Here is a 20,210-nt window from a genome sequence, read left to right as displayed (position 1 = left end):
CAGGCTCTGCTGGGTGCTGCCCAATGCCAGCACAAGGGGCAGTGGTGGAAGCTGAGGCAGAGGAAGGTCCTTGGAAACAGGAGGAGAAATCTGTTCCATGTGAGGGTGACAGAGCCCTGGAACAGGCTGCCCAGGGTGGCTGTGGAATCTCCCTCTCTGGAGATCTTCAAACCTCACCTGGATGTGTTCCTGTGTGACCTGCTCTGGGTGATGCTGCTCTGGCAGGGGCTTGGACTGGATGGTCTCTCGGGGTCCCTTCCAACCCCTAACATTCTGTGGTTCTGTGAAGCCCAGAATTGCTACAGGCTTTGCAAACTCTTGCTGGGAGCTGAGGGAAGGAGGTTGCAGCTGTAATCAAAGGTGCTGTGTTGGAAGCCCACTGCTCAGTTGTAGCTGTGGGAAGGAAGCCCACAAAGCTCTGCATGGTTGATGTAGGAAGACACTTTGGAGGAACCTGGACAGGCCGGGGGGATGGGCTGAGGCCAACAGGATGAGGCTTAACAAGGCCAAGGGCAGGATCCTGCACTTTGGCCACAAGAACCCCATGCAGGCTACAGACTGGGGAATGAGTGGCTGGAGGGGGACCTGGCAGTGCTGGGAGACAGCAGCTGAACATGAGCCAGTGGGTTGCCCAGGGGGCACAGAAGGCCAAGAGCATCTTGGTTTTTATATCAGGAGTAGTGTGGCCAGCAGGACTAGGGATGGAATTCTGCCCTGAGCTTGGCACTGGTGAGTCCTCACCTTGAGCACTGACTGCAGCTCTGGGCCCTCACTGCAAGAGAGAGCTTGAGGTGCTGGAGCAGGTCTAGAGGAGAGCAACAAGACTGGGGAAGGGACTGGAGGGAAAGGCTTGTGGGGAGAGGCTGAGGGAGCTGGGGGTGATAAGCCTGGAGAAGAGGAGGCTCAGGGGAGACCTCATTGCTGTCTACAACTCCCTGAAGGGAGGTTGTAGCCAGGTGGGGGTTGGTCTCTTCTCCCAGGCAGCCAGCTCCAGAACAAGAGGACACAGTCTCAAGCTGTGCCAGGGGAGGTTTAGGTTGGATTTTAGGAAGAAATTCTTGCCAGCAAGAGAGATTGGCCATTGGGATGTGCTGCCCAGGGAGGTGTTGGAATCACCATCCCTGGAGGTGTTTAAAAAGGGACTGGAAGAGGCACTCAGTGCCATGGTTGCGTTGATCAGAGGGTGCTGGGTGGTGGGCTGGACTGGATGATCTCTGAGGTCTTTGCCAGCCTGGTTAGTTCTGGGATTCCGTTGTGTTGTGGTGTTGTGCTTGACGGTCTGAGAGGTCTGTTCCAGCCCCAGTGGTTCTGTGGTGTGAGATGCTGTGCTTCCCCTGAGCTTGCTGTGCCCTCCCCCGGCAGGTGGATCGCTACACGCTGCGGAGCGGCCGGCACGTCATCCTGCTGGCCGAGGGGCGCCTGGTCAACCTGGGCTGCGCCATGGGCCACCCCAGCTTCGTCATGAGCAACTCCTTCACCAACCAGGTGCTGGCACAGATCGAGCTGTGGACACACAGCGACAAGTACGCTGTTGGAGTCCATTTCCTGCCAAAGAAGGTGAGTCACAGCAGCAGGAAGGTTGTGATGCTTTCAGGCTATGCCCTTCACAGTTCTTTTCGTGCATCCAGAGGGACCTGGACAGGCTGGAGAGGTGGGCACAAGCCAACCTCATGAGCTTCAACAAGACCAAGGGCAGGGTCCTGCAGCTGGGTCGAGGCAATCCCAGGCACAAATCCAGGCTGGGCAGGGACTGGCTGGAAAGCAGCCCTGAGGAGAGAGACTTGGGGGGGTGCTGGTGGAGGAGAAGCTCAACAGGAGCTCTCAGTGTGCACTTGCAGCCCAGAAAGCCAATCAGATCCTGGGCTGCAGCAGGAGAAGTGTGGCCAGCAGGGCAAGGGAGATGATTCTCCCCCTCTGCTCAGCTCTGGGGAGACCCCACCTGGAGTACTGTGTCCAGTTCTGGAGCCCCTATTCCAAGAGGGATCTGGAGGTGCTGGAAGGTGTCCAGAGAAGGGCCAGGAGGATGAGCAGAGGGCTGGAGCACCTCTGCTATGAGGACAGACTGAAGGAGTTGGGGCTGTTCAGTCTGGAGAAGAGAAGGCTCCGAGGTGACCTCATTGTGGCCTTCCAGTATCTGAAGGGGGCTACAGGAAGGCTGGGGAGGGACTGCTCAGGATCTCAGGGAGTGATAGGACTAGGGGGAATAGCATGAAGCTGGAGGTGGGGAGGAATTTCAACCCACCAGAAAGATGCAGGCTTCTAAGGAAGCAAACTCCAGATGTGGTCATGTAGGTTTGGGTGGTTTGTGCTCAAGCTGATTTTCCTGCTGAATATTGTGGCAAGGAGCTTCTGGCTCTCCAGGAATGCTTGGCTTTGGTCATGCTGAGTCTGAGGTGAGCTGGGTACTGTGGCTAACCTGTTGTGCTGAACTTGCATTTGTCTGTCTCATGGGAGGAACATCCAGTCACTTTTTGGCCTCACCTAGGGCCCTCCCCTGAGGTGCTGGGAAACCCTGTGCTGCCTCAGGCTAGCCAGGGAGTAGCACTGTCTGAGCCTTTCCAGCTCTGCTTTTCATCTGAGCCTTACATGGGTGTTACTGGTCTGAGCCAGCCACTCCTTTGCTGGGTTAGCCTTCCCAGAGCAGGAAGCTCTTCATGTGTCCCTGCATGATTTGCTCTGAAGCTTCTAATGATCCATCTGGTTGAGAGTGAGGTTTTATATGAGATGGGATCTTGAGTTCCTCTTTAAAGGCCTCAAGGAACTCTTGAGGAACAACAACATCAACACAAATCTGCTTGCAAGGAGTAAAACCAACTGAAAATCCCCCCAGTTAACCAAACACTCACTTTCTCTTCTATTTCACACTTAGAATAAACATAACTGAGCTTAACTGGATCCAAACTCTTGTTTCAGTTGCAGTTTCTTTACATTATCTGCATTATCAGTTTCATAGCTGAAACAATACCTTGTTAACTTGTCAGCTCTGCTCTGCTGAAAGTGGGAGGTGGTGGAGTCACCATCACTGGAGGTGTTTAGGAAGAGCCTGGCTGAGGCACCTGGGTGCCATGGTTTAGTTGATCAGATGGTGTTGGGTGATAGGTTGGACTTGGTGATCTCAAAGGTCTTTTCCAACCTGGTTAACTCTATTCTATTCCCAAGCATCTTATTCCTTCTGTGTGTCAGCATTGACAGCAAGCTTTCACATGCCTGTCCAGCAGCAGAGTCTAGTGGGGAAGAGTTGAAGCTGGAGTGAAAATAGGAATTGATTTTTTTGCAGTGGGTGGCAAGAACCTCAGTCATGTTGGCACTTGAGCAGAGCCACCAGTCTGGTCATAGAATCATAAAATGGTTTGAGTTGGAAAGGACTTTAAAGAGAATCTAGTTCCAAGCCTCCTGCTGTGGGCAGGGCCACCTACCTTCCTGCACTAATCAGACTCTTCTAACCCTCTTGTCTCCATGTTTTGTGTTCCAGCTGGATGAAGCTGTGGCTGCTGCTCATCTGGACAAACTGTGTGTGAAGCTGACCAAGCTGAGTGACAAGCAGGCCAAATACTTAGGCTTGCCAAGAGATGGGCCCTTCAAGCCAGACCACTACAGATACTGAGCAGGTGGCACTACCCAAAGACCAAAGTGCAGGGATGCAACCTTCCAAAGCCCTTGTGTGTGCTGGGCTTCTGAGAACAAGTCCTTTGCCATACTCCTCTTAGTGCTGCAGACCCCCTCCCCATACCAAGGGAGCTTCAGGGCCTTATTTATTAGTGGAAGAGTGAGAGGGGATCACTCTGGCTCTTGGCATTAGAATTGGTTACTTGGCTAATGTCATGGTGCAAAGGATCTTATGCAACATTTGTGGGCTCCTAATGTCCCAATAAAGGGAGCAGCACACAAGATTGCTAAATGAAACTGTCTAGTCTTGGCTAAAGTGGCTGTCAACCTCTTTGAAGAGACTGAGCAGCAAGATGGGGAACAGGAACTGCAGGGAGATGCTTTCTGCCATGCCCTACTCAAGTTAGATAATTCCTGGTAGGAGGCTTCCAGTGTCAGGCTTCTGTCCACAAAAGTGCCCTGGCTCAAGTGCCCATTGTGAAAGTGCAGGCAGTAGGGAAGAGTACAGCTTGGCTGGGCTCCTTCCTGTGACAACAAGCCTGACCTGTTTGGAGATGAGAGCTGGAGAGCTTTTCTGGTTTAATTTGCTCCACTGGGTTTGGTCAGAACAAAGACCTATGCTGCTTCCATACCAACGTGAGGAGGAGTGAGGCAAGAGAGACTTTTTGGTAGTCTTCTAGTGTGTTGTAAAGGGCTGGGAAGCCACTGAGAGGAATACTTAGGTTTAGGGAGCTTGTTCAGTCCTCTGGAAAACACCAGCAGCACACTTCTACCCCAACTTGATTCCTCAGAGTTGTCATACCTGCTGTACCTTGTCTGTCACTGACTCAAAGTGCTTTTATTAAAGATCTGACTGTGGCCTGGCTCATTCTGCTGTGGATGTGTTCACTTCTGTGTGAACCTGAACCTGCTGAAGATGTTCAATGTGCCCACATGGAGTTTCCTCAAGACAAAAGGCAGTGCTGCATCATACCCTTGAGCTGAGGACCAGCTTGTCCCAGGTGCAGTGTTTGAAGGGCTGAGTCTTGCCTTAAAAGCACTCTTCTCCTCTGCCCACACAGACTTGTCCCTGTATGCCATGGAAGTACTCTCTTGCCACTGTCCTCTTCAGGCAGCACTATGCAGCAAAGCACCTCTGTTTCTGGATGGAAGATGAAAGATGTTCATAGAAACATAGAAAGGTTTGGCTTGGAAGGGATCTTCAAGATCACCCAGTTCCATCTCCCCTGCCATGGGCATGGACACCTCCCACCAGCCCAGGTTGCTTAAGGTCTCATCCAACCTGGCTGTCAACACCTCCAGGTAGAGGCAGGGCAACCTGTTCCAGTGTCTCATCACCCTCCCAGCAAAGAATTTCTTCCTCATTTCCAGTCTTAATCTCCTGTCACTCCCAGCTCTTGTAAAAAGTCCCTCCCCTGCTCTCTTGTAGCTCCCTTCAGGCACTGGAAGGCTGCTCTAAGGTCTCCATGGAGCTTTCTCTTCTCCAGGCTGAACAGCTCCCACTCTCCCCACAGGAGAGGTTCTCCAGCCCTCTGATCATCCTCATGGCCTCTTCTGGACCAGCTCCTTCCAGGACTGGAGGTAGTGCTGCAGGTGTGGTCTGACCAAGAGCAGAGCCAGAGGGGCAGAATCCTCTCCCTGTCCTGCTGGTCACACTGCTTGGGATGCAGCCCAGCACATGGGTGGCTGCAAGAGCAGCCTCACCCTTCATGAAAGCTTGTGACCTGCCAGCCAGCTGAGAAAAAGCAAACCAACAGAGAAGAGGCTGAGAGAAGGACACCACCACCAAAAGTTCTGTGGCAAAAAAAGTACTTCCAGGAGCTAAATAGGATGAATTAAAGGGTTTGAGGTTTTACAGCATCCTTTTGCACTGGATGGGGACTGACAGCCCTTTCTGCTTGTCCAGTTCCCTGACATCCCATACCAGAGGGGTCAAGCTGGTTAGGATATTGGCTGAGGCTATTATGAAGTTTTTGCTTCTTGTTCCAGCTGTAGAGCACCAGAGGCATTTTTTCTGCCAACCTCTTATTTTTGTGTATCACTCTGGGGTTGATTGCATCAGCTGGGGAAATCATTTCCATCAGGGTATAGGGAATGGGCCACAGCCATAGGCATGGCCTTGATTGAGCAGCAGCATTCAGAAGCAAACTGAACAGCCTCTTAAGTGCAATAGTGTAGATGTTGGGAGCAATCAGGCTGAAAGCCAGAGTGTGTTTTGAGCCAGCAGTTCTTGCAGGTATCTGCTTTGCATTAACTTGATTGCCACTCACAACAAACATTTGATGCTGCTGGTTTGCCTCATGTCCAAGACTTGCTTCCTATGTGCATTTCATTAACAGCCTGATACAAACTCCTCCTTTGGCAGGGAGAGCCTTTGCCTGGGGTGGTGTCTGACTTGCCCCAAGATGCCATTTTGTAACCAAAGATCAACATCTCTGACCAAAGCCTGGCACTTAGAAGCAAGCTGTGGGGATGGAGGGGTGTCATGGAACCATAGAATCATTTCAGTTGGAAAAGGCCAACCCCCACCTTACTGCAGCCTCCTTTCAGGGAGCTGCAGAGAGCAATGAGGTCTCCCCTCAGTCTCCTCCAGGCTGAACACCCCCAGGTCCTTCAGCTGCTCCTCCCCAGCCCTCTTCTCCAGACCCTTCCCCAGCTTTGTTGCCTTTCTCTGGACCTGCTCCAGCCTGTCACTCTCCTTGGTGTGAGTGGCCCAAAACTGAACCCAGTGCTCCAGTACTTGTTGACCAAGTAGAGGTGAAGGGCTGTTACCCATCTGCTGTGTTCATTTAGTGCAGGAGGGACCCTTGGCTGTTCAAATGACTTAACCTTTGTCTACTTCCATTTTCATTCCACAAGCCTTCAAATCCTAGAATCATCTTGTTTGGAAGAGACCTTTCAGATCTAGTCCAGCCATTAACCCAGCAGTGGCAGCTCACTACTAAACCATGGCCCTCAGCACCACATCTACACAGCCCTGAAACCTTTCCAGGCATGAGGACACCACCACTGCCCTGGGTGACCCTTTTCCTGAAGATGTTTTTCCTACCATCCAACCCAAAACCCCCCTGGCACAACTTGAGCTTGTTCTGTCTTGTTCTGTCTCTTGCTCCTCAGGCCAAGAGGCTGACTCCTGTGTTTCTACAATCTCCTTCAGGGAGCTGTAGATAGCAGTGAGGTCTCCCCTGAGCCTCCTCTTACCCAGACTGGACCACCTCAGCTGCTCCTCACCAGCCCTGTTCTCCAGACCCTTCCCCAGCTTGGTTGCCCTTCTCTGGACACCCCCCAGCACTTCAATGTCCTTGGAGTGAGAGGCCCAAAGCTGAGCCCAGGATTCATGGCACAGCCTCACCAGAGCTGGAGTACAATGAGACAATCCCTGCCCTGCTCCTGCTGGCCACACCACTGCTGATCCAGGCCAGGCTGCTGCTGGCCTTCTTGGCCACCTGGGCACCCCCTGGCTCCTGTTCAGCTGCTGTCACCCAGCACCCCCAGGTCCTTTCCTGCTGGGCAGTTTCCAGCCCCTCTGCCCCAGGCCTGGAGCCTTCATGGGGTTGTGGTGAGCTGAGTGCAGGACTCAGCACTTGGCCCTGTTGAATGTCACACGGTTGGCCTCACTCCAGTGACCCAACCTGGCCACTCCTGCCTGGCTCTGTTTTCTGGGAAGCTCCTGGGAACTGCTGCCTTTCAATTCTGTGCTGCCTTCACTTCAACTCTGTGCCAGAACACAAACCAGGCGTGTTTGTTCTGGAACAGAAAGCAGAGGGAGCCTGGATGCTCTCCTGGTCTGATTCCTGCTTCTTACTGCTATAATTTTTGCCATGCCTACATCTGGGGCAGCTGTGCACAGTGAAGGGAAGCCCACAAATGACAATTTCAGCTAAAGAATCTGCCCAAAATAGCCAAGGTACCCCAAGAACACCATTATTGGCTAAACTCTCCTGAGAGATGAAGGTGTTCATTAAAATCTCCAGAAGACTTGCAGTGATTCAAAGGGGCCTGAGGTGGATCACTGGGGAGGGGGTAGTTTTGCCTTTTCCTGCCTTTATATGTATTAAATGGATGCCAGATGTGAGTTGTGCTATGATACTGTCACAGCCATTTTAGGGCTCCCATATTTCAGGGCAGGATTTCATCCCCAAAAGGTTTCCTGAACAGAGATAAGGCTGCATGTGATAACTCTTGCAGAGATGCTTAGAGCCTCTTTCTCTTTCTGGGAGAGGGACTCAGCCATGTGTTGGCCATCTGCAAATCATCTGAGGACTCTGCCAATAAATTAGTTTTATTGCCTCCCAAAGATAACTGCAGGCATCACATATCTAAGAAGGACACTTGGGAGGGTGAGGCATTGCTCTCTCAGGCAGCCTAGTGTGTGTCTGGCCTGGTGCTGCTGCTCCAGATGGGGCCAATCTCCTCTAGGTCCCACATCACATCTGCCAGCCTGGCACAGGTGTTCCTGATGTCTCTAAGGTGGCACTGGGCACTTGCAGCAGTGCTGCTGAGCTGCTAGTTGGGTGAAAGTCAGTTTCTGGGGGGGCAGGGACACAGCAAATGTTCAATCACAGAATGTTAGGGGTTGGAAGTGACCCCTGGAGATTATTGAGTCCAACCCCCCTGCCAGAGCAGGATCACCCAGGGCAGGTCACACAGGAACACATCCAGGTGGGTTTTGAATGTCTCCAGAGAAGGAGACTCCACAACCTCTCTGGGCAGCCTGCTCCAGTGCTCCAGCACCCTCACAGTGATAAAGTTTTTCCTTCTGTTCCCATGGAGCCTCCTCTGCTGCATCTTGCCCCCACTGCCCCTCGTCCTATCATTGGACACCTTTGAGTAGAACCTGGCTCAGTTCTCCCCACACTGCTCTGCACATCTTTATCACCAGGAATGAGGGCACCCCTCAGGCTCCTCTGCTCCAGGCTAAAGAGCCCCCAGCTCCCTCAGCCTGTCCTCACAGGGAGATGTTCTACTGCCTGCAGTAGCTTTGTGCTGGACTCTTCTTAGCTCCTTGAAGGGTAACTGTGTCAGAAGCAGAAAATACCTGGGTTGACCAGGAAAACCTAAACAAGCCCAGCATGCCAGGCTGACATTTGGGTGTCTGTGCCTCTAGGTCAGGGTAATTTGCTGAGGAAGGGAAAGAATATTCCACCAGCTCCTCTCTAGATGTAAAACTTCTCTCCCTGGGTTTTGATGCACTGGAAATAGCTAATCAACAACAGGGCTGCAAGCTTCTGCCAACTTCAGGATCCTGTTGTTGGATCTGAAGAAATGAGGAGCATGGTTAAAGGATGTAAGATATGAGCAGAACATCTCAGGACCTTCACTGAGAGTGATGAGATGCATGGCCAGTCCCTCTTTGCATTCCCCTGCTCTCACAGAATCATAGAATGGTCCAGGCTGGAAGGCATCTCCAAAGCTCATCCAGTCCAAGCCCCCTGCAGTCACCAGGGACATCCTCAGCTAGATCAGGTTGCCCAGGGCCTTGTTGAACCTCACCTTGAATATCTCCAGGGATAGAACCCCCAACCACTTCCCTGGGCAACCTGTTCCATAGTCCCACCACCCTCATGGTGCAGAACTTGTTCCTCACATCCAATCTCAACCTGCTCTGCTCTTGTTTGAAGCCATTGCCCCTGGTCCTGTCCCTGCAGGCCTTTGCAAACAGTCTTTCTGCAGCCTTCTTGTAGCCCCCTTCAGGCACTGGCAGGCTGCTATTAGGTCTCCCCAGAGCCTCCTCCAGGCTGAACACCCCCAGCTCCCTCAGCCTCAGTGCTGTACCTGCACTGATGGGAGCTTGATAATGCATTGAGTAATCCCTGGTGGAGTGTGGGCCCTGGCAGAAGGAGAGCTGAAACAGCTCCCAGTGGGCATGGTACAGAGAGGAAGAAGTCACTCATGGAGGGGCCAAGATTCAGCACTGCTCATGTCTGGCCCCACCTGTGATGCCCTCCAGCTGCCACCTTGTGACCTGCTAGCTGTAGCCTTTAGCAGACTGGGGGACCTCACTCAGCCTTTGGTGGGGTGCCCACCACAAGTGGATAAGACTTTGTCTCAGCCCCACAGCTGGGAAAGGTTGAGGTGGTTTGCACTTGTACTCAGCTCTGGGGAGGCCACACCTTGAGTGTTGTGTCCAGTTTTGGGCACCTCAATCCAAGAGAGATGTGGAGGTGCTGGAGCCAGGGCAGGGGAGGGCAAGGAAGCTGTGAAGGGCCTGGAGAAGAAATCTGGTGATGAGCAACTGAAGGAGCTGGGGATGGATAGTGTGAAACAGAGGAGGCTGAGGGGAGACCTCATTGCTGTCTGCAGCTACCTGAAAGGAGGCTGTGGAGAGGTTGGTGCTGCTCTCCTCTCCCAGGTAATTAGTGATGGAACAAGAGGGAATGGCCTCAAGCTGCACCAGGGGACATTAGGAAAAAATATTTCCCATCAGGAGTGGTCAGGCACTGGCACAGGCTGCCCAGGGAGGTGGTGGAGTCACCAACCCTGGAGGTGTTTGGAGGTGGTATGGATGTGGTGCTTGGGGCTATGGTTTAGGGGTGAACCTTGTAGAGCAGGGTCAATGCTTGAACTTGGTGATCCTGAGGCTCTTTTCCAGCCTGAATGTTTCTGTGGTTCTGGGATTTGCCACAGAAAGGAATCATTTTTCTTTGACTCTTCAGCCAGTGTGGGATTGTGCTTGGGAATGAGCAGCTGGTGGCTGTGCACTTTCAGTTCTGAAGGTGAAGTGGCTGTGACCAATCTGTTCCAGGCACTCTGGTGGCAATTGGGATCTTGCAGTGAGGTAACCTTAGGAGGCCATGACATGCACTGCCTTCTGTGTGCTGGAGATGGCTGTGTGGAGAAGGCTGCCCAGAGGGGCAATGGTTTCTGAGCTCAGAAGTAGGAAGGAAAAAAACAGAGGTGAAGTTCTGAGGCTTTTGTTAGGGGAGCCACTTGAGGCTGCCTAGGGTGCAGTGACCACGAGATAGTGAAGTTTTCAATATGCAGGGAGATAGGGAGGAGCACCAACAGAACCTCCACCTTGGACTTCCGAAGGGCGAACTTCAGCCTATTTAAAAAACTTGTCTGCAAAGTCCCCTGGGTACCAGCCCTCATGAACCAAGGGGTTCAGGAGGGTTGGACCTACTTCAAACAGGAGCTCTTGAAGGCACAGGAATTGGCGGTTCCCATGTGCCGGAAGGCAAGCCGGCGGGGAAGGCGACCGGCCTGGATGAGCAAGCAGCTCCTGGAGGATTTAAGGGGGAAGAGGAGGCTGTATCACCTTTGGAAGGAGGGGAAGGCTTCTCGAGGTATGTTCAAGGAAGCTGTTAGATTATGTAGGAATAAAATTAGGGAGGCTAAGGCCCAGCTGGAACTGAAGCTGGCCACCTCAGTCAAAGATAATAAAAAGCATTTTTATAAATATATTAACAATAAGAAGAAGGGCAGGAAGAACCTGAACTCCCTAGTGGACCTGGAGGGGAACACAGTTACTGAGGATGAGGATAAAGCTGAGGTCCTGAACACCTTCTTTACCTCAATGTTTAACAGCAAGGCAGGAGTTCAGGACGAGTGGTCTCCGGAGCTGGGCGTTGGGGTCGGGGAGCAGAGTAATACCCTGGAAATCCATGAGGAGTTAGTTCGGGACCTGCTGAGCCACTTGGATATCCACAAGTCCATGGGACCGGATGGGATCCATCCTAGGGTGCTGAGAGAGCTGGCAGATGTGCTAGCTAGGCCACTCTCCATCATTTTCCTCCAGTCCTGGCTCACTGGTGAGGTCCCAGATGACTGGAAACTGGCCAACGTGGTCCCCATCCACAAGAAGGGTCGGATGGAGGAACCTGGAAACTACAGGCCAGTCAGCCTGACCTCAGTGCCAGGGAAAGTGATGGAGCAGATTATCCTGGCAGCAATAACTGCGCACCTGAAGGATGGCCAAGGGCTCAGGTCCAGCCAACATGGATTCAGGAAGGGCAGATCCTGCCTCTCCAACCTGATCTCTTTCTATGATCAGGTGACCCGCCTGGTGGATGTGGGGAGGCCTGTGGATGTGGTCTACCTAGACTTCAGCAAGGCCTTTGACACCGTCCCCCACAGCAAACTGCTGACTAAGCTGTCAGCCTGTGGATTGGACCACTACACACTGTGCTGGGTTAGGAACTGGCTGGAGGGCCGGGCCCAGAGAGTGGTCGTGAACGGTGCCGCATCCAGCTGGAGGCCAGTCACCAGTGGTGTCCCCCAGGGATCAGTGCTGGGCCCTGTCCTCTTCAACATATTCGTTGATGATCTGGATGAAGGGGTAGAGTCAGTCATCAGCAAGTTTGCAGATGACACAAAGTTAGGGGCAGATGTTAGTCAGTTAGAGGGTAGAAAGGCTCTGCAGAGGGACCTCGACCGACTGGAAAGATGGGCAGAGTCCAATGGGATGGCATTCAACAAGTCCAAGTGCCGAGTGCTGCACTTTGGCTATGGCAATCCCATGCAGAGGTATAGGCTGGGGTCGGAGTGGCTGGAGAGCTCCCAGACAGAGAGGGACCTGGGTGTGCTGATCGACAGCCACCTGAATATGAGCCAGCAGTGTGCTCAGGTGGCCAGGAGGGCCAATAGCATTCTGGCCTGCATTAGGAATAGTGTGGCCAGCAGGAGCAGGGAGGTCATAGTGCCCCTGTACTCTGCTCTGGTTAGGCCGCACCTTGAGTACTGTGTCCAGTTCTGGGCTCCTCAGTTTAAGAAGGACATTGAGACACTTGAGCGTGTCCAGAGAAGGGCAACAAGGCTGGTGAGAGGCCTTGAACACAAGCCCTATGAGGAGAGGCTGAGGGAGCTGGGATTGTTTAGCCTGGAGAAGAGGAGGCTCAGGGGTGACCTTATTGCCCTCTACAACTGCCTGAAGGGTGGTTGTAGCCAGGAGGGAGTTGGCCTCTTCTCCCAGGCAACCAGCACCAGAACAAGGGGACACAGTCTCAAGCTGCGCCAGGGGAGGTTCAGACTCGAGGTGAGGAGGAAGTTCTTCACCGAGCGAGTCATTCGGCATTGGAATGGGTTGCCCAGGGAGGTGGTTGAGTCATCGACCCTGGAGGCGTTCAAGGGAAGATTGGACGTGGCACTTGGTGCCATGGTCTAGTCATGGGGTCTGCGGTGTCAGGTTGGACTCGATGATCCTCGAGGTCCTTTCCAACCTAAGTGATACTGTGATACTGTGATACTGTAATTGTTCTCTTGTTCAGCCCTGATTCTGTGACTCAGAGACTTGCCTTGGAGTTAAGCAGGGTGCTGGGTGTGAGCACAAGAGAAACTGGTCTGCTTAGAGTGTTTGTGGAGTCACTGCTGCCCATGGAATGGTCTCTATTCAACTCAAACTGCTCTGATGAAGAGTGGTCTGATTCAGTGCTTTTCTGCATTGGCTTTGCATGGCAGTGAATGTCTGCACTCATCCTGAGTGACCTCAAGGCTGCAGGCTCACCAAGAGCACATCCACCAGCACTCTGCATGGCAGTGAATGTCTGCACTCATCCTAAGTGACCTCAAGGCTGCAGGCTCACCCAGAGCACATCCCCCAGCACTCTGCATGGCAGTGAATGTCTGCACTCATCCTGAGTGACCTCAAGGCTGCAGACTCACCAAGAGCACATCCCCCAGCACTCTGCATGGCAGTGAATGTCTGCACTCATCCTGAGTGACCTCAAGGCTGCAGACTCACCAAGAGCACATCCCCCAGCACTCTGCATGGCAGTGAATGTCTGCACTCATCCTGAGTGACCTCAAGGCTGCAGACTCACCAAGAGCACATCCCCCAGCACTCTGCATGGCAGTGAATGTCTGCACTCATCATGAGTGCCCTCAAGGCTGCAGGCTCACCCAGAGCACATCCCCCAGCACTCTGCATGGCAGTGAATGTCTGCACTCATCCTCAGTGACTTCAGGGCTGCAGGCTCACCCAGAGCACATCCCACAGCACTCTGAGAAGCATCTTTGCTGTAAGTACAATGAGGTTTGTTTTCCTTCTGGGGTTTCCCAGAGGGTTTCAGTAATTAGCCTGGAAAGCTGTGAAGTGTTTGGAGCTGGTTTGGGACAGCCATTAAGATGTTTACTCTGCCCTTTGTTTTCTCCATCGGGGTAAACCTGGATTTTACATGCTTTGGGTGTGACAGTAAGCACTGAAGTCCTGACTTTGGATGAGGGAAGCACAGAGTTTCTTTTCAAGTCACACAAGCCAGGCAGCATTTGGAAAAGCTCATAGTGATTTATTTGTGCTTAATCCTACCAAGCTTGTAGTCAGGATAAAATTGCCATCAGTCTCTAGGAGCAAACTGGTTCTGCCATGGAGCATTCCCGGCTCTGTCTCTAAGCTCGAACTGCAGCAGGTTGTCGGTGGAGACACTTTGGCAGGTGATGAGTGAAACTGAAACGACTCTGTCCTTGCCATGTGTTTGTTTCACCCGCCCTCTGCTGCTAACGTTTCAGAGAGGTCCCTGAGGGAGCTCTCCCTCTTGCAAGCAGCTCCTCGGTGTAAATATCTGCTCCGACTAAACACAGGAAGCAAATGCTAGGTGCAAATGTTTTGCTGATTTCTGTAGCCTACCGGTGCCTCATGCACGGGATCCTCACCCAGAGAAGTCACTCAAGCTGGTAACAGAGTACTTGGTGTGTATTCTTTTCAGAGGTACTCTCTCTAATCAATTGCAGCTACCCAAACCCAAGCCAAGCCAAACCAAAGTAGCTTATTAATGAGTCACATTTGTCAACCTGCACTACAGAGAAAAGCTTGCTTCAAAAATCTGTGCATAGGTGTAGCAAACCAACCCCCCTCTTTCCCACAGGACAGGAGCTTTCCTTTCCCTTCAGTGCATACATGGCCCCAGGATTTGCTTAGCTGGTTGGCTCCCATGCCTACCATCTCACCCTGGCTCCCATGCCTACCATCTCACCCTGGCTCCCATGCCTACCATCATCTCATCCTGGTTCCCATGTCTACCATCATCTCACCCTGGCTGCCATGCCTACCATCTCACCCTGGCTCCCATTCCTACCATCATCTCACCCTGGTTCCCATGCCTACCATCTCACCCTGGTTCCCATGCCTACCATCATCTCACCCTGGTTCCCATGCCTACCATCTCACCCTGGTTCCCATGCCTACTATCATCTCACCCTTGCTCCCATGCCTAGCTTCATCTCACCCTGGCTGCCATGCCTACCACCTCACCCTGGTTCCCATGTCTACCATCTCACCCTGGCTCCCATGCCTACCATCATCTCACCCTGGTTCCCATTCCTACCATCTCACCCTGGCTCCCATGCCTACCATCATCTCACCCTGGTTCCCATTCCTACCATCTCACCCTGGCTCCCATGCCTACCATCATCTCACCCTGGTTCCCATTCCTACCATCTCACCCTGGCTCCCATGCCTACCATCATCTCACCCTGGTTCCCATTCCTACCATCTCACCCTGGCTGCCATGCCTACCATCATCTCACCCTGGTTCCCATTCCTACCACCTCACCCTGGCTCCCATGCCTACCATCTCACTCTTCACCATCTTCATTCATGGTCTGCGTGATGGGGCAGAGTGTATCCTCAGCACATCTGCAGGTGGTACAAAACTGGGAGGAGTGGAGGACACAGCAGGGAGAGGGTCGTGCTGGCATCCAGAGGGATCTTGGCAGTCTGACAGAAACCTGATGCAGTTCAAGCAGGAGGAGCATGAGAATCCTGCACCTTGGAAGGAGCAACCCCACAGGTGAATGTGTGCTGGAAAGTAGCTTTGCTCTCTACAACTACCTGAAGGGAGGTTGTAGCCAGGAGGGGGTTGGTCTCTTCTCCCAGGCAACCACCAACCGAACAAGAGGACACAGTCTCAAGCTGTGCCAGGGGAGGTTTAGGCTGGATGTTAGGAAGAAATCCTTCCCAGCAAGAGAGATTGGCCATTGGGATGTGCTGTCCAGGGAGGTGGTGGAGTCCCCATCCCTGGAGGTGTTTAAGAAGAACCTGGATGAGGCACTTGGTGCCATGGTTTAGTTGATTAGAAGGTGTTGGGTGATAGGTTGGACTGGATGATCTCAAAGGTCCTTTCCAACCTATTCTATTCTATTCTATTCTATTCTATTCTATTCTATTCTATTCTATTCTATTCTATTCTATTCTATTCTATTCTATTCTATTCTATTCTATTCTATTCTATTCTATCCTATCCTATCCTATCCTATCCTATCCTATCCTATCCTATCCTATCCTATCCTATCCTATTCTATTCTACAGGACCTGGGGGGTCCTGGTGAAGACCAAGTTGAACAGGAATCAGCAGCCTTTGTGGCAATGAAGGCAAATGGTGTCCTGGGCTGCATTAGGAGGAATATTGCCAGCAGGTCAAGGAGGTGACCCTTGCCCCCTGCTCAGCACTGGTAAGGCCACACTTACGAGTACTCTTTCCAGTGCAGGGCTCTCCATGTTGCCTTTTCCCTAGTACCAGATGGGTCCAGACTGTGTTTGCTAAGCCCATTGTCATTTTTCATTCCTCCTTCTCATCCTCTTCTTATCACAACTGAATGGCTCACAGATTCCTGAGCCAGGGTATCAAAGACAGATGTAGGTGCATTTAAAGGCTTTCATCTGTCACAGCTGATGTATTTTATAACAGATAAGAAGCACAATGACCTCCTGTTATCAGTTGGGCTCTCTCTGAGATCACCCTCTGTCATCTAGATATACATCTTTAAGATGAACAAATATTTCTGTCAGCATTTGACCTCTCTTTTGAGAGGTTGTGGGCTGCTTGTTAGAAGAAGAAAGCCTTTCTCCCCTTCTGAGTGTCATCTGCATCATCTTTGCCTGCCTTGAAAAGCTTTGTAGCCCTCAGCTGTGCTTAGAAATAGATCAGCAAAGAAATTTCCTCTCAATTAGGTGTGGTAATTGTAGGGCATGCCTTTAAAATCCAACCCACCACATTAGGCCTGGACAGAGCCATCAGAAAAGTGAAGGTTAGAAGAACAGCATCTGATTGTGACACTGGCAGACAGCTGGAGTGACCATGGAAGAGGGTTTTAGCCCAGAGAGTGGGTATGGCTCCTGTGGTGCCAGGCAATAGCAGTGGGACACAGGGAAAATCCTCACACCAGGAAAGCCTCAGTGAGCAAAAAAGAGCATAGAGGAGTTGGGGAGAGGAACATTGTAGGTACAGAACAGATGAAGTAAAAAGAGCTGGAGTCTGGCAAGTGAAGAATCATCAGTGTTGGGGACAGCTTCTGGGTTTGCTTCCTCCTTGCTCTCCTGGGACCTACCACATCTCTCCTGTACTTAAACCAAGAAGAGGCTTCCTCCTGTGCCACCTTGGCTCCGGCAAGATCACAGCGAAGAGCTTCAAGAACAAGACAAAGATGACTTCTAGATACCTGTGTGCTGCTGCCTCGAGCTTCAGCCATACCTTCAGAGCTGTTTCTGAGCCTCTAAGGGTTGACACAGCCCTCAGTGTTGTAATTTTTGTCCTGTGGTCACTGGTTGTGTGCAGCAGCTGGAGATTGTCACCAGAATTCACCCTTGGGGTAGGTGCTGGAAGGTGTCCATAGTAGAAGGGGCAAAGAAAGAGGTTTATTGCTTCTCATGGTTTTCTTCAAGATGTGCATCTGGGATACACATTCCATTTTTTGCTGATCTTTCCTTTCCTCCTCAAAGTCCTGGATATGTGTTCCTGCTTTTGGGCTCCATATGCACTGTGCCTTTGGCAGCAGCAGAAGGACAGGGGACTCTGTTCCTATGGATATAGCTGGGGAAGGAAATTCTGATATTCAAGTCCTGAGGCACAGCCACATCCAGGGCTCAAATATCCATCTTGGAGATGCTGGTCCCTGGAAGAATGACTAAATGCCCTGGAGCTGGATGGTGTTCAGCTGGGGATGATTCCAAATTGGCCTTCTTGGCCAAACGGAGCTGCCTTTTCAGGCAGAACAACCTGTGTAAATTCTCAGCCTGCTTTTGGAATGCTGTGTGAAAAGGGAATATCACCCTGAAACATTCAAAGCATCATCTTTTGGCTGTGCTGGAGGCTGCTGCTGGGTTGTCCTGGCAGGCAAACCCAGACTTTGGTCCTTCCCAGTCTTGGGTTGGTGTGGCTGTTTGTGTGCCATGCATGAGGGCTTTGTGGTGCTGGTCAAAGTGCTTAATTAACCATAGGACCACTCAAAAAGACCCAAACCCAACCCCCAGACAAACCAGAAACCCCCCAAACCCCCAGGGACCCAGAATTCCTCTTAAAAGCACAGATCAGTATCATTAAGAATCCTTGTCCAATGTCAGTCTCCATGGTTGTGTGCTCCCTGGAAAACTCATCTGTGATAGCCTCGACCCCACCAGAGGAAAGCCTCCTCCATTTAATTTGAAGAGGGGCAAAATCCAAGCTGCCAGCTTCAAAGCTCTCTACTGTGCTTGCAAATATGCCTGGAGCAGTTTGAAATAGACACTTGAGAAGCTAATGAAAGACAGAAGCCCTTATTGTGTTCCCAGCTCAGCTTAGCACTTTGGGTTTAACATCAGACACTGACAGATGGTCTGGAAAATCCGGCACTTGCACAGGGCACAGTAGTTGCAACATGAATTCAAGTGTGGTTTGCAGGTTTTGAAGTTAGGCACACAGTCAGCAGCTGGGGTGGGCCTTGGTTTTGGAGGTGTCCTCAGCTGAGCATTTCTCTAGGAGAGAAAACCGTGAAAATTCATCTAGGTGTGAAATGAGGCTGGGTCAGAGGAGAGAAGAGGTGAGAGGGAAGGGAACGGTCAGAGCGCTTGGCCCGGGAGGATGCCAGCAGTGGGACCCTTAGATCAGGGGCAATGGAGATGTGTGGTGGGACTGGATCATGGGAAATGCTGTCTTGGGACCAGCCTGCCACTCATACTGGTAAACCTCAAACCTGGGAGTACTGGTTGACAGCAGCTGAACAGGAGCCAGCAGTGTGCCCAGGTGGCCAAGAAGGCCAAGGGCATCCTGGCCTGCATCAGGAAGAGTGTGGCCAGCAGGAGCAGGGAAATCACTGTGCCCTGTGCTCAGCCCTGGTTAGGCCACACCTTGAGTCCTGTGTCCAGTTCTGGGCTCCTCAATTTAAGAAGGACATTGAGAGACTTGAAGGTGTCCAGAGAAGGGCAACAAGGCTGGGGAGGGGTCTGGAGCACAGCCCTGTGAGGAGAGGCTGAGGGAGCTGGGGTTGCTTAGCCTGGAGAAGAGGAGGCTCAGGGGAGACCTCCTTGCTCTCTCCAACTCCCTGAAGGGAGGTTGTAGCCAGGTGGGGGTTGGTCTCTTCTCCCAGGCAGCCAGCACCAGAACAAGAGGACACAGTCTCAAGCTGTGCCAGGAGAGGTTTAGGCTGGAAGTGAGGAGAAAGTTCTTCCCAGCAAGAGGAATTGGCCATTGGGATGTGCTGCCCAGGGAGGTGGTGGAGTCCCCATCCCTGGAGGTGTTCAAGGCTTGGATGTGGCACTTGGAGCCATGGTTTAGTTGTCAGGAGGTGTTGGGTGACAGGCTGGACTTGATGATCTCTGAGGTCTTTTCCAGCCTTATTGATTCTATGATTATTTTGGGTAAGTCTAACAGCAAGTTTTTCTCTGCTCCTTTCTCCCTTTTGGACAGGGGTTGGGGGGACAGAGGGACAGCTTCCCTGGTCTTCTTGACCAGGGGGGGTGGTTGTGTTGTTTGTTAACTGTAAATCCCTGTAAATGTTGTAAGTCCTGGATATTTTCTGCACACTCATTGCATTCCACTGTAGAGTGTAGTTTTGCCTGTAAACACAGCTTTCATTTGCTTCCAGCTGAGCTGCTCTGGCAAAGTTAATGTTGGGGGGGATAAATTTCAACCCACTACACACTTGGAGCAGCAAACCTTTCAAATGGAAGAGCAAAATCTCCCTGCCAATCCCTGGGGCTGGCACCCACTTTGTTTCCTGAGCTCCAAGGCTGGGAGGGAGGGCAGGTGGCTTGGCAGGGCTCTGCTTTGTGTGGTTTGCTTGTCAAGCTGAATGGAAGCTCAGCAATCCTTTGCACATCAGATTTGTGCTTGGGAAGCCTTTGCTGCAGACACAGGTAAGCGAGCTGAAAAAGATCTCCCAGCCTAGGATGCTGCTTCTCTCTCTGTGATTTGGAAAAGTGAAAAACTTTGGGATGGTCAACAAGTGTGGCCAGCAGGGCAAGGGAGGGGATCCTTCCCTTCTACTCAGCTCTGGTGAGACCCCACCTGGAGTACTGCCTCCAGTTCTGGAGCCCCTATTACAAGAGGGATCTGGAGGTGCTGGAAGGTGTCCAGAGAAGGGCCACAAGGCTGAGCAGAGGGCTGGAGCACCTCTGCTGTGAGGACAGACTGAAGGAGTTGGGGCTGTTCAGTCTGGAGAAGAGAAGGCTCCCAGGTGACCTCATTGTGGCCTTCCAGGATCTGAAGGGGGCTACAGGAAGGCTGGGGAGGGACTGCTCAGGATCTCAGGGAGTGATAGGACTAGGGGGAATGGAATGAAGCTGGAGGTGGGGAGATTCAGGCTGGAGGTGAGGAGGAAGTTCTTCCCCATGAGAGTGGTGAAGCCCTGGAATGGGTTGTCCAGGGAGGTGGTCGAGGCCCTGTCCCTGGAGGTGTTTAAGGCCAGGCTGGATGAGG

At 52.1% G+C, this 20,210-nt stretch overlaps 2 protein-coding genes across 8 annotated transcripts in view; one reads left to right on the top strand and one right to left on the bottom strand.

Annotated features, from left to right (window-relative positions):
• Nucleotides 1-4,474, top strand: part of AHCY (adenosylhomocysteinase) — a 31,990-nt gene extending 27,516 nt beyond the window's left edge. The window contains exons 9-10 of the mRNA XM_068149764.1: nucleotides 1,363-1,557; nucleotides 3,473-4,474. Coding sequence (XP_068005865.1) covers nucleotides 1,363-1,557; nucleotides 3,473-3,604 — 327 coding nt within the window. The 3' untranslated portion in view covers nucleotides 3,605-4,474. The remainder of the gene's footprint in view (nucleotides 1-1,362; nucleotides 1,558-3,472) is intronic.
• Nucleotides 4,475-13,841: 9,367 nt separating this feature from the next.
• The window catches only part of ASIP (agouti signaling protein), a 54,677-nt gene continuing 48,308 nt past the window's right edge, over nucleotides 13,842-20,210 (bottom strand). For 6 of the 7 annotated variants that reach the window (XM_068149756.1, XM_068149755.1, XM_068149754.1 and 3 more), the window contains exon 4: nucleotides 13,842-18,268. In XM_068149756.1, the coding sequence (XP_068005857.1) occupies nucleotides 18,092-18,268 (177 nt within the window). In that variant the 3' untranslated portion in view covers nucleotides 13,842-18,091. The remainder of the gene's footprint in view (nucleotides 18,269-20,210) is intronic. The other variant, XR_010988716.1, reaches the window with a different exon arrangement.

This window comes from Melanerpes formicivorus, unplaced genomic scaffold (assembly GCF_026170545.1).
Source record: "Melanerpes formicivorus ecotype bairdi unplaced genomic scaffold, bMelFor1.0.p_v2 SCAF_19, whole genome shotgun sequence".
NCBI classification, from domain to species: Eukaryota; Metazoa; Chordata; class Aves; order Piciformes; family Picidae; genus Melanerpes; species Melanerpes formicivorus.
Note: the sequence above shows the minus strand (reverse complement) of the source record. Positions and strands in the feature narration are given on the sequence as shown.